This window comes from Pseudopipra pipra, chromosome 7 (assembly GCF_036250125.1).
Source record: "Pseudopipra pipra isolate bDixPip1 chromosome 7, bDixPip1.hap1, whole genome shotgun sequence".
NCBI classification, from domain to species: domain Eukaryota; kingdom Metazoa; phylum Chordata; class Aves; order Passeriformes; family Pipridae; genus Pseudopipra; species Pseudopipra pipra.
This window is the reverse complement of record NC_087555.1, coordinates 37907443-37928505: the sequence shown is the minus strand read 5'-3', so window position 1 is coordinate 37928505 and position 21063 is coordinate 37907443. Positions and strand designations below refer to the sequence as shown.

The 21063-nt window shown below is 46.7% G+C and overlaps 1 protein-coding gene and 1 long non-coding RNA gene across 4 annotated transcripts in view; one reads left to right on the top strand and one right to left on the bottom strand.

Moving 5' to 3' along the window:
• The window catches only part of EPC2 (enhancer of polycomb homolog 2), a 37748-nt gene extending 20016 nt beyond the window's left edge, over nucleotides 1-17732 (bottom strand). The window contains exons 1-2 of one of the 2 annotated variants that reach the window (XM_064661662.1): nucleotides 17456-17732; nucleotides 4116-4275 (exon numbers count right to left, since the gene is read on the bottom strand). In XM_064661662.1, coding sequence (XP_064517732.1) covers nucleotides 4116-4275; nucleotides 17456-17608 — 313 coding nt within the window. In that variant the 5' untranslated portion in view covers nucleotides 17609-17732. Of the gene's footprint in view, nucleotides 1-4115; nucleotides 4276-17066; nucleotides 17145-17455 lie in introns of those variants that run through there. The other variant, XM_064661663.1, reaches the window with a different exon arrangement.
• Nucleotides 17411-21063, top strand: part of LOC135417467 (uncharacterized) — a 32825-nt gene continuing 29172 nt past the window's right edge. For both annotated transcript variants that reach the window (XR_010432052.1, XR_010432051.1), the window contains exons 1-3: nucleotides 17411-17527; nucleotides 18815-18906; nucleotides 19243-19456. This is a non-coding gene — a long non-coding RNA (uncharacterized LOC135417467). The remainder of the gene's footprint in view (nucleotides 17528-18814; nucleotides 18907-19242; nucleotides 19457-21063) is intronic.

Below are 21063 nucleotides of genomic sequence, written 5' to 3'. Positions count from 1 at the left end.
TGCAGAAGTTTTTTCTGCCCCAAAACCATCCCCCAGAGCCTACAAAACTCCTACAGCCCTCATGTGCACTGGGAAATCACATCCAAACAACTCTGCTCGAGGGAAGCGACCCATTATCAAAATAATTCCCATTATTTTAGGAGAGCTCTCCTAAAACACAGCAGGTATCTCTACTCCAAAAATCAGGTGTTTTATTCTCAGAGATGATGTGAGAAAGCACAGAAACCCACTAAAGTCCAGAAAAGGCACTGCTTGTTTGCCCTCAGACAGATGTCAACCCAACAGCAATTCCACAGTAGATAGTTCAATAATCCCCTGTGTGCAAAAAGTTTCAAATGAATTTTTCTAAGCCAGAGGATCAGTGAGCAGGAGGATCCCTGTGGCAGAGAGGATGTGATGCTGCTCACCCATAAATTGTGAGCAGTCCCAGTGAACTCGCCCTCATTCCCATAATGGAAAAAGAAAAGTCACTGAGAGGTCTTGAACCATCCATTTTCCTGAACCACCTTCCTGAACAAAATCAGACCAGGCTCAGGTGGGAGGCAACCAGGAGACACTAAGACCAGGTAAAAGAACAGCAAAAGCCCCACTATTCCATCAACAAGCACCTTAAAAGACCAACCACCCCCAGGAACACATTTATGAGCATGAGTGGTGGGAAGGTGAGATCTCCATCTCCAAGAGGGAAGGCAGGTTCCTGCACTGCCAGCACCTCCAGGGACACCATGTGCACCTCAGCTGGAAGCAGGAAGGTCCCTCCCTCTCTCTGCTCAGTATTTTGACAAATAACCAAGAGGACAAGATAAAAGGTATCCAACATGCACTTGCCAGGATCACCACACATCAAATAAATCCAGTCTCATTTCCAGAAACAAAACCCCCTCCTTACTGTGAGAACAGCAGTAGCCCTTGTCACACAGCCCACTTTTCCAGCCTTGCAGCAATGTTTTCCTGTTGGCAGCAGTGTTCTCTTGCTGTTTGTCATGACCTGTAGCTATCAGTGTGATTCCCTTTCAAAGAGAGGGGGTTTACAGGGAGGCTGCAGGTTCATGGCACTGAAGGGATGGAAGCAGTACCTGATCCCACCTGTTCCCGTGCAGACAGGATGGGCACAAAGCCTCAGCAGCCTCTGGAGGTGTCAGACCCTCAGGAAATGCATGGATACCACTCCTCCTCTGGAGTTAATCAGCCCCAAGGTGGCTTGTCACAGCTCTGGACACCCATGGAAGTGTCCTCCTTCCCTGGAGTTCATCTACCACTGCTCCTCAAAACACACTTCCAGTGATATCCTTAATCATGTTTTCTTCTTTCCCCAAGCACTGAGTGACCTGTAACTCTTCCAGGAAAAGCCATTTTTCACCCTGGAGCTGTGGCTGCTCACTGGCTTCAAAAGCCAACACAAGACTCGGGTGGTTTATGGGATCATCCATCACCCCCTTGTTCCTGCCTGTGCCATGGGAACAGCTGGAGCTGCAAGACCTGGTGAAGGACCAGCCCCTGTTCCAGGTGAGCTGCTCCTGGCAGTCCCACAACCAGTCTGCCAGTTTAAAGACAAGCCCTGCTAACTCCTGGGAGATTCCCGTGGCTGACTGATGAATCCAGCCTTCCTCCTCCAGAACATCTGCATTTCTCCACACTCCACGTTTCCACAAGGCACAGAGCTTCCTCTAGGAATGCCTAGAGCTTCTTCCAGGGACAGAGTTCCCTCTAGGAATGCCCAGGACGTGCTGGTTTGCTGACTGTTGTTGCAAACCCAACCTCCCAGTTCCCACCCTCTGCCCCTCCAGCCACTCCTGACAGCAGGACCTGCCACAGGGACTTGCTTTTGTTTACTGGAGCTCCCTCAGGAGCTGAGTTTATACCAACTTACACAAATGCAATTTGTTTTCCAGTTAAGTTACACTGAATTGGGTTTAGCTCAACTAAATGAACTAATTTCATTTAGCTAACTAAATTAAGGCTGTGGTTCCACACTCATTTGAAGCTGCCACAGGCACGAGTTACCACTGGAAGAAGCAGTTTCCTTATTCCCTCCCCAGCAAACCACGTTCCTTCCGCCCTGCCTGTGCCAACCCCAGCACTGATGCCCTGGAAACTGATAAATACAGAGGTTCACCTCACCAAAAAATGAAAGATAAGCTTTCTGCCACAAAGTTCACCTTTTTAAAGGTGACTAGAGTCACCCTTAACCCACACAACTCACTGAAGATTGTTTTATTGTTTCCATGAGTGACACTTATTTTCTTACACCCCCTTAGCTGTAATTCCAGCAAGGTACAAGTGTTCTAACTTACCCTACATGTCAATAACTTACAATCCATCTCCATGTTACTGCACTTACAAACATTCTTGGAAAATTATTAAGCATGCTGGAATAATTAGAATAGTTCAAAGGCTTCTGCTTTACATTCAGCTCAACTGAGCTGAGCTACTGAGGCCAACCAGGCTTAATCACAAATCACAAATCCCAGGCTTTACAAAGAAATTGGTTTTTCTCTGCTTTGAACCACTGATCTAAATGAAAGAATGCAAAGAAATATTCAAATCTTGGGCTACCAGATGAACAGCAAAACATAACTTGCCAGAAATAACCACCAGTAGGGATGGATTAGAGTATGTGGCCTCTTGGCATTTGACATCAGTTTATGTAATTCCCCTGGCCAAAGTGGGTATTGTGGCTTTTTGTGCTTTTAGCATTAAAGCAGAATTTCTAAGCAGTTTATGTAGCCTAAAGCTGCCTTGTATCACACCTACTCCAACCAGCATCTGTGGGAAAAATTATCTTGGAGCAGCCTCTGATATTTATCTACAGCTCAAATACCTCCTGTAATTCTGTCCAGAAAGACTGTGAGTCTCAACAAGACAAAGAACATTTTGGTGTAATACATTTAACACTTTTAGACATGTTTATTAACAGTATTCACAGTGTTTCTGGCAATGTGCAACAAAGAACAGAATAAAACACATTCCTCAATCAGCAGCTTCATGCAGTTAATTCACCCTGCCTTTCTTGCAGGTTTGCTTCTCCTGTTAAGGAGAGAAATAATTAAATGCCTTTACCTCATTTCTCACATCACCACTGTGGTCTCTGCTGTATCACAGAGGACCCTGAGTATGTTATTTCCAAAAATCTCCTATTTCGTAAATACGTGGAATAAATTGGACACTTCACTGTGTTGGTGGGAAATGATGCAAGGATGCAATAATTGAATCCAAAGTTTTGCTACAAAGATAACTCCTGGGAGGAGTCCAAGGCACAAAACAACCTCCTAAACCACATGCTGCAAAGTACAAACATGGTTTGTGTGCCAAGGAACAAATTAACTATGAGAGTGTGTCACTTGTCAGCAGAACATCAACCAAAAAAGTGTTACATTAATCCAGCCACCACAAGTTTACATTAATTAGATCTTTTAAGACACAGCAAGCTAAACTCATACAGAATGATACTTGGTTTCAGCTGTAAAATAAGCTCAGAGTTCCCTGCTTAAAGGTAATTCTTCACTTTTATCCAACCTCAGGGAAAAATAACTGTCCCCCACAGCCCAGAACAGATCCAAGCTATAGGGAACAGCTTCAACTCCAGAGCTGGCACAGCTGCCCTGACCTGCAGGAACTCTGTGAGGAGCAGCAGAATGAAGGGTGGTTTCATTATAAAAACTCTTCTGTTTTATTCATCTCCATTTATATAGAACTTTGGAGCTGACAGGAATTCCAGACTCGAGCAAAACAACCTCTCTTCCACTGCCTGCATCAGTGTAAGCATTTAGGAGGCAGCCAGGCTGGTCCAGCTATTCCTTCTCAGGATTAGGAAGGAAAACAACACAAGAAAAAAGGCTGGATCAACACATCTGGAAACCCAACAGACAGGATAAGGCTGTACATGGACACACAGTATCAGCACAGAGCCCAAAACAAACACAGCAAGAAAACCCTCACATTCACCTGAAACCCTTCCAGAACTTGAGAAGATACCGGAATTTACATCCACAAATCCCCCTGGGATTTGTGAGTCTTAATTTTACAGCAACTCTGTGCTCGGCCTGCCTGAAGGTTCCTGGAGTTAAATGAGGGGGGACAGGCAGACACAACAAGGCCAGTGTTTGGTGACTTACGCTGGATGTGAATGAACTGCTTTGGTTGTTTGAACTCTCCTTTGTACAGCCGGTTGTAGTAGTTGACGTTGCTCTCGGCCTCGGGGACTGGGATAACCATGCTCTCCTTCTTTTCTCTGAAGACCTGCTGTGCTGAGATAGCCCGTTGCAAATGATGTTCCTGCGAGAGGGAAACACAAGGGTTTGTTTATTTAGGTACCAGGGGGGTGAAGTCCATACAAAGATAGTCGTCCTTCCTCCTACGGCGTCGGGACACCCAGATCACGGAGCTGAGGCTTTGCTGGATTTTACAGGACAGCAGCACCTCCCAGGGCTTCTCTCCATCATTTAGCATTCCCTGGGGTTCCTGACTGATGGGACTCTGAGGTGCAATGAGTGCAGGAGCAGAACTGCAAATGCATAAAGAGAACCCTTTGTTCAGACAACACCTTCCACCAGGCTGGGAAAAGGCACTCAAACGACACAGCGGTAGAAAATTAGGGCTGGTAAAAGCCAAACCCACCCAAACCTCTCAGAAAGAAAACATATGCAAGATCAGGCCTTTAAAGGATTATAAAGTCAAAAGAACAGCAAATTTCATCATTCCTGTCTGCCCAGCAATCCTTACTGGCCTGTTTTCTTTAACAGTTCTCACAGAATAACACCTTTAAAGCAGGGACTCCCTGAACAGGTATCACCTCATTTTATTCTTATGGGACAGAAATCACAAAGTTCCACAGAGTCACTTGAAGTCAAATCAAGATCACAATAAATGTAGTGTTCCACAAAGATTTTTTTCACACATAATTTTATCAGTTAACTCAGAGAAACCCATCTACTGCTGCAAGTCAGAGCCAACCTGTAACTCCTCTCCTAAAGAGCTTTTCATGAATATTCATGTTAAACTTCAAACCATTACAAAAGCACCTCCTGCCAAGGCTCCAAAAGGCTTTTGTGTGTACAGGGAAGAGGAAGAGTGGAATTCCTCAAAGGACAAGACCTTAAATCCACACAGCCCTTTGGAAAAGTTAAGTACCAAGTTTTCCACGCGTGTAAATCAAATATAAACCAAAGCAAACTGCAGCGTCCCAGCACATGAACTACTAGTGGAAGGAGGAGCCTGACAGGAGAATGAGACTTTCACTGTTCCTCCCCAAAATTTGAGGAGAGGGAGGATGGCACAGCAGAACATCAACTTGAAATAGAAGCTCAGCCCTGTGCAACTTTACCCTGCCTATTCCAGGGGCTGCAGGTTATCCTCTAGCCATTCCCACCCCCTAAGTGCTGGGAAAAAAAAAACAAAAAAGGGGGAAAAAAAGGGTTTGCCAGTCTATATCCTGCTCTGGCACAATTTAACACTCCAAGAGGCCAGGACTGACACCACACTCCAGTGCAGTCTGGCACTCAGGCACTGTGCTACACACTTGGGAAATTCTCCCCAAACCAGGATTTCTTCCCCTGTAATTCCACAGAACTGTATTTAAAAAAAGGGTAGTGAAGGGAAACAGATCCTTGAAAATATGTACGTGATATTTAACAAACCATCCCCTCTTAAATATTAAGATTTGCAGAAACCCAAATAATGGGATTTCTGCAGAGTTGGAACGTAACAACCAGCGAGTGGAAGAGCAGCTTGGGGAATCTCCTGCAGCAGATGAGGCAACACGAAATCAATCCATCAGGCTCCCAAGGGAATGCTGCTAGAATTAAGACAAGCATGCAATCCAAGAGCTGCTGTGATCTGCTGGAGTTACTACACACCGAGTAAATCTGTCACTCCACCACTACAGTGTGCCTTGGAGAGCTCTGCAGTGCTGAGTAATTCAGCTAAAGAACATTTGTTTCATTACTGGGCTGCTTTCAGCTGATGTCCCCAGAGCTGCCTTTCAACAGTCAACACCACAGAGCTGCTGTTTTCCATGTCCATGTCCTGAAAACTTCCAGTTTCCCCAGTAACCTGTTCCCACGATGGACTAACTCCAGTTTGCCAGAAGCACCACGGGCAGTTCCCTCTCCTTCACAACCAGAGCTTCCAGCCACTCTGGCAACACACTGACAGATTTAGGGTTCCTCAATAACTCTGAGAAGTTTTGGGACAGCAGAGTAAGAGGGAAGAGCGTTATAAAATAAGGTAAATAAGGTTCAACTTTCAGAAAAAAGCAGTGAAAGACACAGAAACCAAAACTCAAAACACCTTCTGGCTCCACAACCCGATGAGTAATTCAGATTTTCTCAGTTGTTGTAGCACTGTAGTAAGAACACAAAGAGCTCCCAAGGCAAATGTGACAATAGGTGTTAGTACTGGCTTTACTATAAAAAGCTTTCAAGCATAACACAGCTTTCAAACAGAAATTCCAGCTTTCAGCAGTGCTGCTGTCACTGCTCAAAACAGCACAGCTCCAGAAGAGACAGATAAACTATGTAAATTCTAAAATTTGGGGAGAACCCTCAAATCTTTGTGCTGAACCTGAAGTTAAAGAAAATATAAAATTTAACTCCTGAAACAATTCTGTTTAAACCCAGAAGATTTTTATATGAAAGTCCATCTACTTAAATGGCTTTATTAACATGGCAAAATGTTTTCACAGACAGATTTATTCCCTGCTATACCAATACACCTTTTGGTCCAGTTTTCATCTTTTCTCATGGTTTTGAAATACAAACCATATTTTAAACTTGTACTCTGTTCTGCAGCAGGGCAGCTCCAGAGGTCTCACACGAAATAAAGGAGCTTTAGAGGAACCAGTGCTGACAGCAAACAGAATGTGCTGCCATGGGGATAAAAAGGAGCACCTGTCAAAGAGTTATTGCCCACTAATTCCTTGAAAAGCACATCCAGACCCTTCTCATCAGTTTGACCAAAAGATTCCAAACAAACACAGCTCAGACTGGACTATTTCTTCAACAACAGCATTAGAAATATCTAAATGTTTAGTGTAGGTAATGCTGCTGCTTTAGCATATTTATATATTAAACCAGAGCGTTCTCCAAGGGAAAAGCTCCATCCCAAAGCTCTCTCCCAACACTCTGGGCACAGCTCCCTCCCTGTGCAACACCCACCCTGAGAGCCCTTCCCAGCAAATCCCTCCATGCCAGCCTGTTTTCCTTGGGGCAGCCAGGCTGTCCTGCCTGCAGGGATCATTCCCTGGGGAGAGGCAGCAGAGCAGCTGCTCCCAGCAGGGTCACACCTCCACCTCCCAGCTCGGGCACAGAGACCTGACAGACTCCCCACAGGGCTGGCAGGGAGGCACTCCAGCTTTAGCCAGGAATAGCCACAGCTCTGGGATGCTGCAATCCTTGCTTCCAGTTTTCTTCAGAGGGAAAACAACAACAACAACAACAAATCCTACAACACTGGTACCTAAAAATACTCAGCTTTTAGAACCAGACGTTTAGAACCAGGCTTAAAATTCAACTCAGGGTGAGGTACCTTCCCTGCCATGTCCTTTCATCCCTGAACACCACAGACTTCATGCTCTTCCTGAACTTTCTCTCTGGGAGTTTCTTCACTAGAACAAAAAGTTCGGCAACGGTAATAAATCAAAAGGTCCTAAATATTATTTTTGCTAAGCTTTAAGGGAGACAGTGATCAACACTGAATGTTATTTTTACCCATCAGAACTGTATTTACCAATATTACAGAATCCCAGATGGTTTGGGTTGGAAGGGACCTTGAAGATCATCTCATTCCAAACCCACTAGAACTGCTTCCTTTTATTCCACTGCTACTCCAGAGCACTTGAATCCTGTGGACCAGTCTGGTTTTTCCTCAATCTTTAAGTTCCCTGTGGCCACCCCCAAGTTCTCTCTTAGAAACAGAGATCATGGTGCTTCAAATAACTGTGCCAGATTTTGGGATGAGCCTGGCTGGAGACGCCCCGGGCTGAGCACCATCCTCACACTGCAAAGCTGATCTGCCTTGATCATCCAACTCCAACGAGCAATTCCACATTGGATACAGATCCCTAGAAGACAAACCTTTAGGATTAAATGGACCTGTTCCCTTCTTTGTTCCTTTAAACCACACCATACAAGGGATGCTACAACTTAGAAAGTTATTTCACCACCTTCACTTGGCTTTAACTCCATGCAAGCACAGTGGAAAAGTGAATTTATCAACAGCTTTACCCACCCAAAATAAGCCATTTCTAGGCCAAGTCAGCCTTCCAACACACCTGCATCAAGACCAGGATCAAAGCAAAGCAAAATGTACTAAAGACTATTTGCTTAACATCGTATTCAAATTAGGAAATATAAATCATCTGCCATTTTTATATTTAACGCAGAGATGCAGAGACAAAAAGCAGAGTATTTGGGTTGGAAATGTGCAGACTCATCTTGCAGAGCTCTCAGGCACGGCGAGTAACACCTCCTGACAACACTTTCGGAGGGAAGTGTCAGGAAGCTCCAAAGCTAATTTGGTCAGAAGCCTCTCCCCCCCCCTCAGCCCCATCTATTCCCTCTCTGCACACACACTTTTTTATATAAAAGATATTCAAAAGTGTCAACTCAAGCAGCAATTTTTGCTTTCTTCTGCAGTTAACCCCTCCAATCCCACACAATCCTTGTTTTCCTCTCTTTCCCCTCCCTCTGCCCTGAGATGGAAAACAGTCAATGGAAATAAGGACACACATTTAGAGCAGGAAACCTCTGCTTCCTGTGGTCTGGGCCCCACGAAAATTTCTACCCCTGAGGGCTGAAACACATTTCATTTCCAATTTATTTTGAAACACGAGTATTTCAGTGACTGGCAAAGTTGATAATAGATATTCTCCTGCTGATCCAGTGGAAATTAATCTAGTCAGGAATCAGAGCTGTCTCCTCTTGCACAGGGTGTCCCCCTCAAAAGGCTGTGTTAGTTATCAATTAATTCAGGGCACTGGGCAAACCATAAAAATCCATATATTGAGCTGCAACCAATGCACCCAAACCATTTATAGGACAAACTCCTCTCAGCTTCCCTGAGGAGCTTCCAACACCCAGTGGAAGGAAGCTGAAGAAAACCCCCAAGAAGCACAAGGCCCACAAGTGGAAAGTGCTCATGAAATAACTTTTGGCTGTATCAGGTTTTTCCACCACGATAAAAGTAAAAAAAAATATAATCACAAGAACCACCTGCCACACTCTTGCCTTCCAGAGTGGTGAATTCTGACTCCAGGCCAAAAAATGGACTAAGGGGGGGATGCTGTTACTGACTCAGTGAGGGCAGGCAGGGAAAAGGGAATCAAATTGTCCCACTCCATCCTAAAAATTCCCACAGGTCCCTGGAATGGGTGAGATTGGTATTATTTAGCTACTCTAAAGTACTTTTATTATTTCAGAAGTGAGTGAACTAATATGTCAACAGAAAAAAAAAATCAACAAAGTAAGGGGGAATGGTTTTAAACTGAAAGACAGAAGGTTTGGACTGGGTATTGGGAAGGAATTCTTCCCTGGGAGGGCCTGGCCCAGGTTGCCCAGAGAAGCTGTGGCTGCCCCTGGATCCCTGGGAGTGTCCAAGGCCAGGTTGGAGCACCCCGGGCTAGTGGGAGGTGTCCCTGCCCGTGGCAAGGGTGGGACTGGATGGGCTTTAAGGACCCTTCCAAGCCAAACCATTCCACAATTCAATGACTTTTCCATCACTTTCTTCCCTCTCCCAATTATTAACCAACTGCAACTCCCCACAGCAATGCCAGTGCAATGGGCAAACCAAAGCCAAGCCATTCTGGGCCCACTTTACATACCAATGACCTGATTACAGCCCCATCACCTCGCTGTTATCTCAGTGGTTGAGCTGATGAGGCTCAAACGGCCCTGCAGGAGCTCAGTGCCCAGATAAGACAGGTCTGCAGAGGAGATGTGGATCTAAATGACTTAAAATCCACTTTGGACCCAAACAATTCCCAGGAATGCCTTCCTTTCCCCTCTGGCAGTCGGCCTAAAGCCATTTAAGCCCTTTAAAGTAATCTGGGAAAGAAGAGTGGAAATTAGAGGCACTGGTGAAGGTACAGGGGGAGTGAGATGAGCACAGATCACAACCATTTCCTTTAGTCACCCCTGTAGCACCAAACCAAAACCAAATCCCCTGCATAACTTTAATTCACAAAAAGGAAACAATGCCATTTCAATCACCCCGGGAAACAACTGTGAGACATCCCAAATACCACCCTGAGTGGGACAGCAGTAATGGATGAGAAGATGAGCAATCTCTGAGCCCTACAAATAATGATTTTTCACTACTGATGAACATATTGAAACAAAACTGTTGCTGTCTATGAACTGTCAAAACCCCACACCAACCAGAACACTGTATTTTAAAGCTACATTTAATTGCACCAGTTCCCAGTCAACAAAAACATGAATATAAACTAATCATTAAAAATAAAATTGTTGTTGTAACAACGAACGAAACCTCAATTATTAAAAAAATCCTTCTGGAAAAGCTGCTTCTGGTAGTTTATGAGCAATGTATGTTTACTGAGAAGTGAGATCTGGCTTTCCCCTGTAAACACAATCTCAAACACAGACTCTGAATTCAGTTTATTCCTGGCTCCACACATCCAAACCTCCGTGTGACTGTGAGTCACAAAACTCCCTGGAGACGAGGGAGGAAGAATCACCAGGAGGGAAAACTGGAAAGTGTCCAGCAGGAGCTGGGACAGGTGATTAGGGCACCTCTCCCTCGCTGCATTTAACCCCGGATTACATGGAACATTTTCCTTCCAGGAGCAACATCCAAAGTTCTTATGATTTAAGGCACACACACACCAACAGCAGGGAATTTGTATTTTAGGGTTTTTAAACAAATGGAGGGCTGAAGATCTGACAAATCACACAGAAATCCACTCCGATATAATTTAAAAAAAGAATATCAGATTGGCTTTAAAGTTTGGACAACTTAGGAAAAGGTTACAAAAATTAAAACACATATAGAGAAATTAAAATTATTAAAAATCAACTACAAAATTCCATTTTAAAGTAAACACCTTTAACTGAAAAAAACCATATATATTATTACTTTTTCAACCAGTGTCTCTGTCCCTTATCCAGTCACTGGATCCCAGTGAAACTCCCAGTGCTTTGTTTATATCCAAGGAATCACAATTACCAGGATGCTCCAAAGCAGGCACAGGTTTTTGTTATGCAACTCCCACCGGCCAAAGATACCCAAAGTGTGAGGTGCAGCCAGAAAAGCGGCACAAAGCTGAGACAAACAAATTAGAAATTCCAGTGTAAACAGGAGAAAAGAGCCGGGGAGAAGGGGGAGGAAGCGTTTCTGCATCAACTGCTTCGGGCGTCCCGGGGGGATGGGATGAGACAGGAATTTACTGTCAGTACTTCAACCCAACACCTTCAGTGTAATGATAACTACATAGTGATTATTTATCCAAACAAGTAGGAATTTGCAAACTGGATGAAAAATCAGATCTTTTAAGTAGTATATTCCCAAATACTTTATTTTGTTGAACTGATGAAATTAAATATAAAATTATGACACTCTATACTGATGTTACTTTCAGTTTCATAACATTATTTTCTTTATTTCTTACACCTTTCCATATTCTGGTCCAGTTCTTCTCTACTTATTAGAGAAATTTCAGTTCTACAACTGATCTTCACCACCAATGGCTTTTAAGACACCCATGGTTTATGTAAATATTAAATGTGTTATTTGTCTTTTTCTGTTAGAATGATAAATATATTAAGGCACGTAACTGTTCACCAGTATAAACAAAGTTTATTAACCTTGCTGGCAAAATAAATTACAAATAACCTTTTGAACGTCCAGCACCAGCCAAAATGATCTTTCTTAGGAAAAATAATTAAAAACAGAGGTTACTGTAAGCAGATTTAAGGTCTGTTGATGTGAATTATTCAAACATTTCACCTGATTTCAGTCAAAACAGAAATCGTACCAATTTCTGCTGCTCAGCTTGGCCAAGCAGGAGCGACATCCAAGGGAACCCGAGGGATTTCTTCTTTAATTTCGAGGGAAAGGAACAACTGCTCCCTGCGTTTGAGGTGTCCCAGAGCTGAGCCAAACAGGGCAGAGAGGCAGATTCCAAAGTGCTCCCCTGAGCTTTTGTCGTGGAATGACACCTCATCCCAGGAAACCTACCTACAAGGGAAAGTTCCTGCAGAACGACTCGAGGTGTGACTCAATTAATTAACGGCGGGCACATCCCACTGTGCTCCCGCAGGGACTCGGAGGAGTCGGGACAGATCTCCCAGCCCGACTGACCCCGAGCAGCCTCTGACCCGCAGCAAAACTGCCCCTTTATCTAAATTAGGATTGTGGTGTTAAGATAGGGCTGAACCCATCTAACCTCGGGATGCCACCGAAGCTTTCTAACCATTCCCACGCGCTCCTGGGGAAAGCAGGGGATGATCCTCTGCCCCCCCACTTTATGGCTCAGACCCCAAAAGGCAGAACACCCCTGCTGCTGCTGCAGCTCAAAAGCACCTCGGAGATCAGTGACATTTGTCCCGGGCTAAGCCGCTGCTCCCGAGCAGTTGTTGCAGGTTTGCTGATAGGTGTTAATGTGATAAGCCCTAATAAACTGCTCGGGAGATGGGAGATTTAAGAAGCAAATCTTTGCGCCGTTTAACTTCAGCCACAACAAATTAAAGCCAAAGCTCCTCGGTTTAACAGCTCGGCGGTGCTCGGTGTTAATCCCGATACACCGTCATCCAAAAGGATGTTAAAGTACCAGCCCCGGACCGGGAGGAAGTTTGGGTTTGCCACAAAAATACGCTGCGAGTGAAAGCACCGAGGATCGGAGCTGAAAACTGAAATAACGTGTCCAAATGTGCACGTGGAGAGGACCATCGCTGCACAGCACAGTGGGTCTCAAAGGGAGAGAGGAAAATACAGGACCTGAAGGCAGGGAAAGGGAACTCAAATAAAACTGAAGCTCAGAATTCCGTGAGCAGAGGTCACAACCCTCTCCCTACTGCCAAATGTACTCCAGTAATCCCAGCAGCCTCCAAACACACCCAGAGTGAGTAAATAAATACAGGGGCTGAACCCGAACTGAGAAACAACTTAACCTGGAAACTGCACTTCCCCAATACAAAAGCCAGTTGATTCTAATAAAAAAAAAAACAACAAACATTCCTCTCCTAAGCGAAGTCTGCTGTCTCGATTTCACCTGGTTTTGTGTGGAAATAAATCTTTTGAGTTTCTTACTTAGATTTCCGTGAAGTCTTTCTGAGGGATTTCTGTTTTACAGAACATTTGCATGGGTTTGAAGCAGAGTTATCCTCTGCTGACCTCCTGTTTTACACCCCGGTGTCCGGGCTGCTGCTTTGTTCTTGTTGGTAAGCAACTGTGAGGGTTCAACCTTTCTTTTTAATATCAAATAAGCACTGCCATTATATTAATGATCTTGTGTGTGTGTGCACATATATTTCAAAGTCCTCCTGACTGAGCTTTCCTAGTGTATAAAAAGAAAATATTCATTATGGATTGTTTGACAAACAAGAAAACTATGCCTTGTGCAAAGCTAAAAGCTCCCTGCTTTGAAGGGACAACGAATATGCTGCTTCAGGAGCACCACCAGCTCCAGGATGCCTCAAACCAGAGGATGAACATTTTATGTTTCCAGTGTTACGGCAGAAACCGAACGAACCAAGGGGTGGAGAGGGGAAAACAAACTGAGGGGAAAGCAAGAAAAAAATGCAAGTTAACTGATTCCAGCCTGTCAAAATAATCAGAATTGATGTTATATTTAACGGTCAGAGACAGACCATCCCGAGGTGATCACTAAGGAAGTCTCTTCTCGCTGGAACTGTCAAAATTTTAGAAGCATCACATCACATCCTTAACTTGCAACTCAGGCACTTTCCCTCTCTAACTTAATGCCAAACTGTAAGTGAATGGATGCTCAAACACGGATTGGGAGGAAGGTTCAGCCAGCTCTGCCCAAGCAATCCCGGGATCATCAATTCCCACCACGCTGTCAGCTTCTCCCAACCCGGGAAAATTCATTTCCCAGCGCCTTCAGCCTGGATTTGCCTCATTTCTAAACATCATTTTCCCCCCCACAATGTGCAACTCAGCAATCTCCAGTAATATGTACTCAAATAAAAAACACAGTGATGTGATAAGAAACAAAACCAGGGCTTATCTATTCTGCAACTTCCACCCCCCTTCTCACCAAAACAATTCATTAGCATTAAGAAACACAAGTCTTACTCATCAGAAAAACCAAGCCCAAGCTCACAAAAGGACATTTTCCTGCTTCTGTTTAACAGTGATCCCCGTCTCACCTGAGTTTAAAAACAAACCCACGCGATTTTCTTCCCCGGGCTTAATCTGGAGTAAATTATAAACACTGGTAATATAAACACGCCGCAGAAGAGAAACCTAATTCTTTCACAGCTGGAACCCCCGAGTGAGAGAAATGAGCTGCTCGTTTGTGAAACGCTGCAAGTGGATGTAAATCTCTCAGATGCTTACATAGAAATAGTTCCAGAATATTCATCACGAATAAATGCATCAAAATCTGCACCTCTGTACAGGAAAAAAGATCAATCACAAAGTAATTAAATCACGTGCCTGTCCTAGCGAAACTTGGTTGTAAAGAACAGACAGGCACGTTGCTCTGAACCATCTGAAATCCTGCAAATGTGTAAATAATCGTTATTTCCAGTGGAACAGAGCCCAGAAGGTGCTGTGTGACCCCGGAGCACAGTGTGTCATAAGACCTGTGTGATTCCACCCAGCAAGTGTAAAACAGCAGCTCCCCCTGAGGGTTCAAACACCTTTCATGAGATGCACCCCAGCAAAAACCTGAGCTAGGAAAAGGCCCTGAGACACTCGAGCAACTGAGATGTCAGAAGTGAGGATGTAGAGACCCCTCCCCCCTGAAAAGTCCCTTTCAAAATACATCAAACTGATCACAGCAGTATCTGCTGTGAATTAAAGCTGTTTAGCTATTTCTCCAATATTTAATTTACTGTCATCTACAACAGCCTTGCCTAGGAGGGCTTTATATATCACCCCCCCAAAAAAACTACATTAAAGAATTATCTCTGCAATGCTGGAAGAAGGGCAACCCCATGACTGACACCATCACTCCATGGCAATAATCTGAATAATCTATGAATAGCAGAATTTATAATCTTGCCTGGCTGATGCATCAAGCACTATGCTTATGTATTGCTCCCATCGTTTCATTTTGGAACTATTACATAATATATTAAATAGAGCCACATGTCAGTGCAGAGGAAACAAACCTCACTCTCACAGAAAAGCAACTTTTTAGGACAATGCTCCTTCGGTTTTACTGAAGTCTAAATCTAATCTCCTCGGTTATTTAAGCAGCCCACGAGCAGCTGGTTTGCCTGAACTCTTACAGCAATTTTCCACTGACAGGTTTAAAAGAAAACATGATTTATCAAAGTAACAATAAGACTTAAAAATTAGCATTGATATTAAATGCAAACACGGCACTGCAAGGTAGACCTTCAAGACCGAGAAAACCAAATTAGTCTCCAATATTGCTTCATTAGTACCACAATGCTGTTCCTTTTAACTCCAATCCCAGATCCTAGCAGAGTTACTCCTTGGGAATTACTGGAAGCTTTGATCCCAGTGTATTAGACATAGTAAACAGGAAAAGAAAACAAAACTCCACGATGATAAAACAGATCGCTTTTAGTATCACCAGTCAGGTGAGTAAAACCAAGGAGGGAAGCACGGAGCCTCCTCTGACAGCTGTAACCTCGGAAAAGCCAATCCACAGGCACAGAGGTTGGGCTGAGGCGGAGACACGGATTCATTGAGGAAATTCGGGAGGGTGCCTTTACTATCGGCTCTGCCTGCAAGTACAGACACATCAGGCGACAGGCTCCGAGCTTATACAACCCCGAGGAAATAAACCTCGTTCGGGCAGAAAAGATGTTCAGAGACCCAGCACACTGGGAGGACACCGGAAAGCAAGCAAGCGTTCTCAAAGCTGTCCTGCCGCTCACCAAAAACCCCGGAAACTCACATTTACCTAACTGCACAAAAGCTTTTCCCTCCCATAACACTACGGGAAGAACACACATCACACATCGAACCCGAACACGCGCCGGCTGACTTAGAAATAACACTTAAAGGTCCAGCACTTCACGCGAAGGGTCCAGCTGACGCCTCTGACACGGCGTGCACAGCGAGCAGCACAGAACATCGGTGTTAAATAACTCCGGGGGTGGCTACAAGTGCGGAGACACTGCCTCACGCAGGGAGCCAAAGCTGCCGTGTCCTCCAGCCCCACATGTGCGGGGTGTGTGTGCCGGGCTGTCCCTGTCCCCTCCATCCCCTGACCGGTCACAGTGTGTGAGTGCCGGGCTGTCCCCTCCATCCCCTGACCGGTCACAGTGTGTGAGTGCCGGGCTGTCCCCTCCATCCCCTGACCGGTCACAGTGTGTGAGTGCCGGGCTGTCCCCTCCATCCCCTGACCAGTCACAGTGTTTTTCCAAGCGCAGGGACTGACAGCCCAACACGCGGCACGGCCGCCGGGCTCGGCTGGAGGACCGGGACACATCCCGCTGCCCCTCCGACAGGGATCCGCCGGCAGGGATCCGCTCGCTCCCCGTGCGGTGCCACAGCAGAGCACGCTGCTCCCAGCACTTCCACGCCGCCGCCTCCTCCCCAGCCCGAGCGAGTTGACAGCCACTCACAACAGGATCGGCCGAGAGTAGTATCAGCGTTAGTCCACAACACCACGAGCGCTCGGAGCCGCTCCGACAACCCCGACCCGCTCCGACATCCCGCATCCCAAGCGGCTCCGACAGCCCGAGCCCCTCCACCGCTCCGGCACCTCGGGCTGTTCCGACACCCGAGCACCCCGAGCCGGCACCTCCGAGCAGCGGCTCCGGCACCCCCGGCACCCCGAGCCGCTGTGCCGCCCCGACACCCCGAAGTGACACCCCGAAGCGACAGACACCCCGAGCCGCCCCGGCACTCCGCGCCCGCTCCAGCACCCCGAGCTGTCCCGGCACCTCAGCTCCCTGCTCCGGCACCCCGCTCTGCAGCTCCACCGCTCCGGCATCCCGAGCCGCTCCGGCACAACGCCGCGCCGCCCCGGCATCCCGCGCCGCCCCGCAGCTCCGACTCCCGCCGTGCCGCCCGTGCCCCCGCTGTCCCGCACGGCCGCTCTCCCGGCGGCGGCTCGCCCCGCTGCGGCGGCCGGGACGCGCACAGAAGATGGCGGCCGGCGGCGCGGGCCCCGCTCGCGGCGCGGAGCGCGGCCGAGGCTGCGCCGTTTGCGCAGCGCCCCGCGCGCGGCGCGGCGGGCCGGGCGTAGCGCGCTTGGTGAATACGGGCCGGCGGCGCCCGCGCGGGGGGTGCCTGTAAACAATGGTGCCCCCCCTGCGCCGCGCTCCCTTACCGATTCCTCCTCCTTCTCCATCCCTGTGGGCATCTGCGGCACGGCCCGGTTGATGGAGACGCAGTCGTTGAGGTCGGGCATGTCCTTGCCGCGGTAGATGGGCAGCGGTTTGGCGGCGTCTAGCGCCCGGGCGCGGAAGGAGAGTTTGCTCATTGTCTCCCCCTCACAATAACACCCCGGGGCCGGGCGGGCGGGGGGGGGGGGGCCTTCAGTGCGGCCTCGCCGCCGCCTCCCAGCCGCTCCCGCGCCGCGCCCGCGCCACCATGGAGGGTCCCGCCGCCCCGGCGCAGCTCCCGGCGGGGCCGCCCGTAGCTCGCCGCGCACGCCCCGCAGCCCTAGATCCGCGCCGGGCTCGCTCGGTCCGCTCCCTGCGCCATGGCAAACATGGCGGACATTAACCACGGCCGCCAGCCGTCCCGGCAGCCCGCGCGGCGGGAGCGGCGCTGCGCGCGCAGCCGAGGGCGGGAGGCTGAGGGAGCCTCGGGGAGCCTGAGGGGGGCGGCGGGACCGGGAGCGAGAGGAGAGCGGAGTGTCCGGACAGTGTCCCGAAACTGTCACCGCCGGGGCCCCACAGTGTCCCGGGAGTGCCACCGCTGGGTCTGCACAGTGTCCGCACAGTATCCCCGCTGTCTTCCCACAGAGTGCCCACAGTGTCTCCACGGTGTCCTTGCCGTATCCCTACAGTGTCCCCACGGTGTCCCCACATCGTCCCCACTGTCTCCCCACAATGTCCTCACAGTTTCTCCACTGTGTCCACGCCGTGTCCCCACATTGTCCCCACAATATCCCCACCGTGTCCCCACAGTGTCCCCGCAGTCTCCCCACACTGTCCCCAAAGCATCCACACAATGTCCCTACAATGCCCCTACAGTGTCCCTATAGCGTCCCTGCCGTCCTCTCCATGTCCCCACAGTGTCCCCATAGTACCTCCACAGTGTCCCCACTGTCCCCCCACACTGTCCCCAGAGTATCCCCGCAGTATTCTCTCCATGTCCCCACAGTGTCCCCGCTGTCTCCCTGCTGTGTCCCCACAGTGTCCACACAGTGCCTTCATGGTGTCCATGGCATGGCCCACAGTGTCCCCTCTGTGTCCCCACATTTTCCCCACAGTGTCCCCTCCGTGTCTCCATAGCCCTACAGTATCCCCACTGTCTCCCCACCCTGTCCCTAAAGTGTCCCCACAGTGTCCCCACAGTGTCCCCTGCTCTCTGGACAAACCATCTGGTTCCTCTCCTCAGCTCGTCAGCTGGTGTGAACCTCAAGTGTTCCAGCAATAAAAAGAGCTTGTCAGAAGAGTTGAGTGACTTAGAAACAAACTCGTGCCTGCACATTTCAATTATTTATTTATTTTCTCCACAGAATCACACAATATTTAGGTTTGGAAGGGACCTCTGGAGATCATCCAGTTTAACCAGAGGCACCCAGAGCAGGTGACACAGGAAAGCATCCAGGTGGGTTTGGAATGTGTCTGGAGAGGGAGATTCCACACCTTCCCTGGGCACCTATTCCAGTGCTTGGCTGCCCTAAATATAAAGAAGTTCTTCCTCATTTTGAAGTGGAACTTGTCATGTTTTAGTTTACTAAACTCACCTTCACCTCAGAGCTCTCACAGGAGTCGTCAGTGCAACCTTCTGCCTCTGAATCAAACCAAAACTCTTAGTCAAAGCTTAACCATTTGGATCACAGTGCCAGCTGTGATTTTAATTAGGAAAAATAGGTTTAGTCTCTAAATTGCCATTCATTTTTACTTACCTGTTGCATTTTTTTATTTACATGGGTTTATACAGCAAATGCAACTACTGTTCTTGACAAACACATGATTTACAAAATGAGGAATAAAGAATTATGCCAGCTAGAGAGAGAGAGAAGGAAGATGAAACAAGCACAGTAATACACAGGAGGCAAAAAGAAAGAGCAAGAACATTACGTTCATCAGCCACGGACCCAAATTAGCTTGGGAAAGAGATGTGGAAATTGGATTAACTCCTATGAAAACATCAGGTAAATGTTCAGTAACAGTCATGTGAGCAAATGGTGACGAGAAAAGGTGATGAGAAAACCAACAGAGAACAAAAGAGTGATACTTAGCTCATTTATAACTCCCTTTAAAATTTTCTATTCATACAGTTCTTGATTGGATTAGGATGAAGACATAAATGTTTAACAGTTGTATGGTTTCTAGCCTAGAATTTATAGCTCAGCACCCTTTTAGAAGCAGCCAGAATGGGTCTGATACCCCTAAAGTGACTCATGATTAATTGGTAGCAGCAGAGGGTTGGCATTTTCAAAGAGCCATTGTGATGCCTTTCTGCATGAGCTGTATTTTCCATAAAAATTCCATTACCTGGAGTGTGTTACAGCCCCGCTACACAGGTGACATACATGTGGAAAGGTGAGGCAGCTGAGTGGAACAGGCAGTTCCTCCTGAAGTACTTCCTTGAGAAGTTGAAAGACAGAAAGAACTTTCCTCTTTCTGCTTCTCTGCAAGAAAGAGGCATTTTACACACTGCTTTAAGATTTGTTTCCCCTTTCAGTCAGCACAGCTGAACAATAGATAATAATAGCCTTCTCCCTTTGTGTGCATGTTCTGTTCTTTTTCACTGCTTAAAAAATAAAATAAAAAAAAAAAAGAACAAAAATGAAACATATTTACCCTCAAGGTGGCTCTTAGTCCTAAACTCATCCCATTATTTTATTTCTACAAGCAATGCAATTTTTTTAAAATGGTGCCCTGTAGGATAAAGAGGGGGTTTTTTATGCAGTCAAAAAAGCCATTGCACAGAGCTGAACATGGGCAAAACTAAAGTTTCAGCTTACATTAGTTTAGCTTTAAGCCAGAACCATCAATCTTTTAAGTGCATAATCTGATCTTTTCCTCTGGTAAAATATTACAGGTTTTCTGAAGAGTTTTAGCTGTGAAAAAATCATGAGCTGTACCTCACCTGTAGACAAAATAAGTTATTTTTGATGCACAAATCAAGGAAACCACGTCTCAAACGAAATTGTTTGTTCAGCAGTTGAATTCTGACTTGTCTTTGTGTTTTCTGTAGAGATAATGGAGTTGAATATGCACATTTGAGCACTGGATAGAGTGAAACCCCCCAGATTTCACTTGAGCACCTGTATCAGTGGAAATGTCAGAGTCACATAGGCTCGGGGGCTTTTGGTTCTGCTTCTCCACAGTGACATTTAGCACAAGGAATCCTTGTTCTCACTGTAGCTGCCTGAAGCCTGGTGGTCTTTTCTGCAAATGTCTCCTGTTTCATTGTTGTTGTTTCTGTTGTTTGTTTTTTGGGTGTTTTTCCCTCTCACTGCATTAATCTTCTCCAAGCACGAGCATCACTTAGAGACAATTATCTCTGTGTACATTATTGCAATATGACATGGCATGGGCAGTCCTATGTTCTGTATTGTTACCTTATAAGTACAAGAAGTATTAAAAAACAAAAAGGGCACAGAAAATACAGAAACAGAGAGTCCAGAAGTGTTTTTGGCCCCTGACAATGCACAGGGTTGTTGAGCCTTGTGGGGTGTTCGACACCTTGATTGACTGTAGGGTGTTAAAAGATAAACTGGAATTTTTAGGGTGCTAATGATTTGACTGTAAA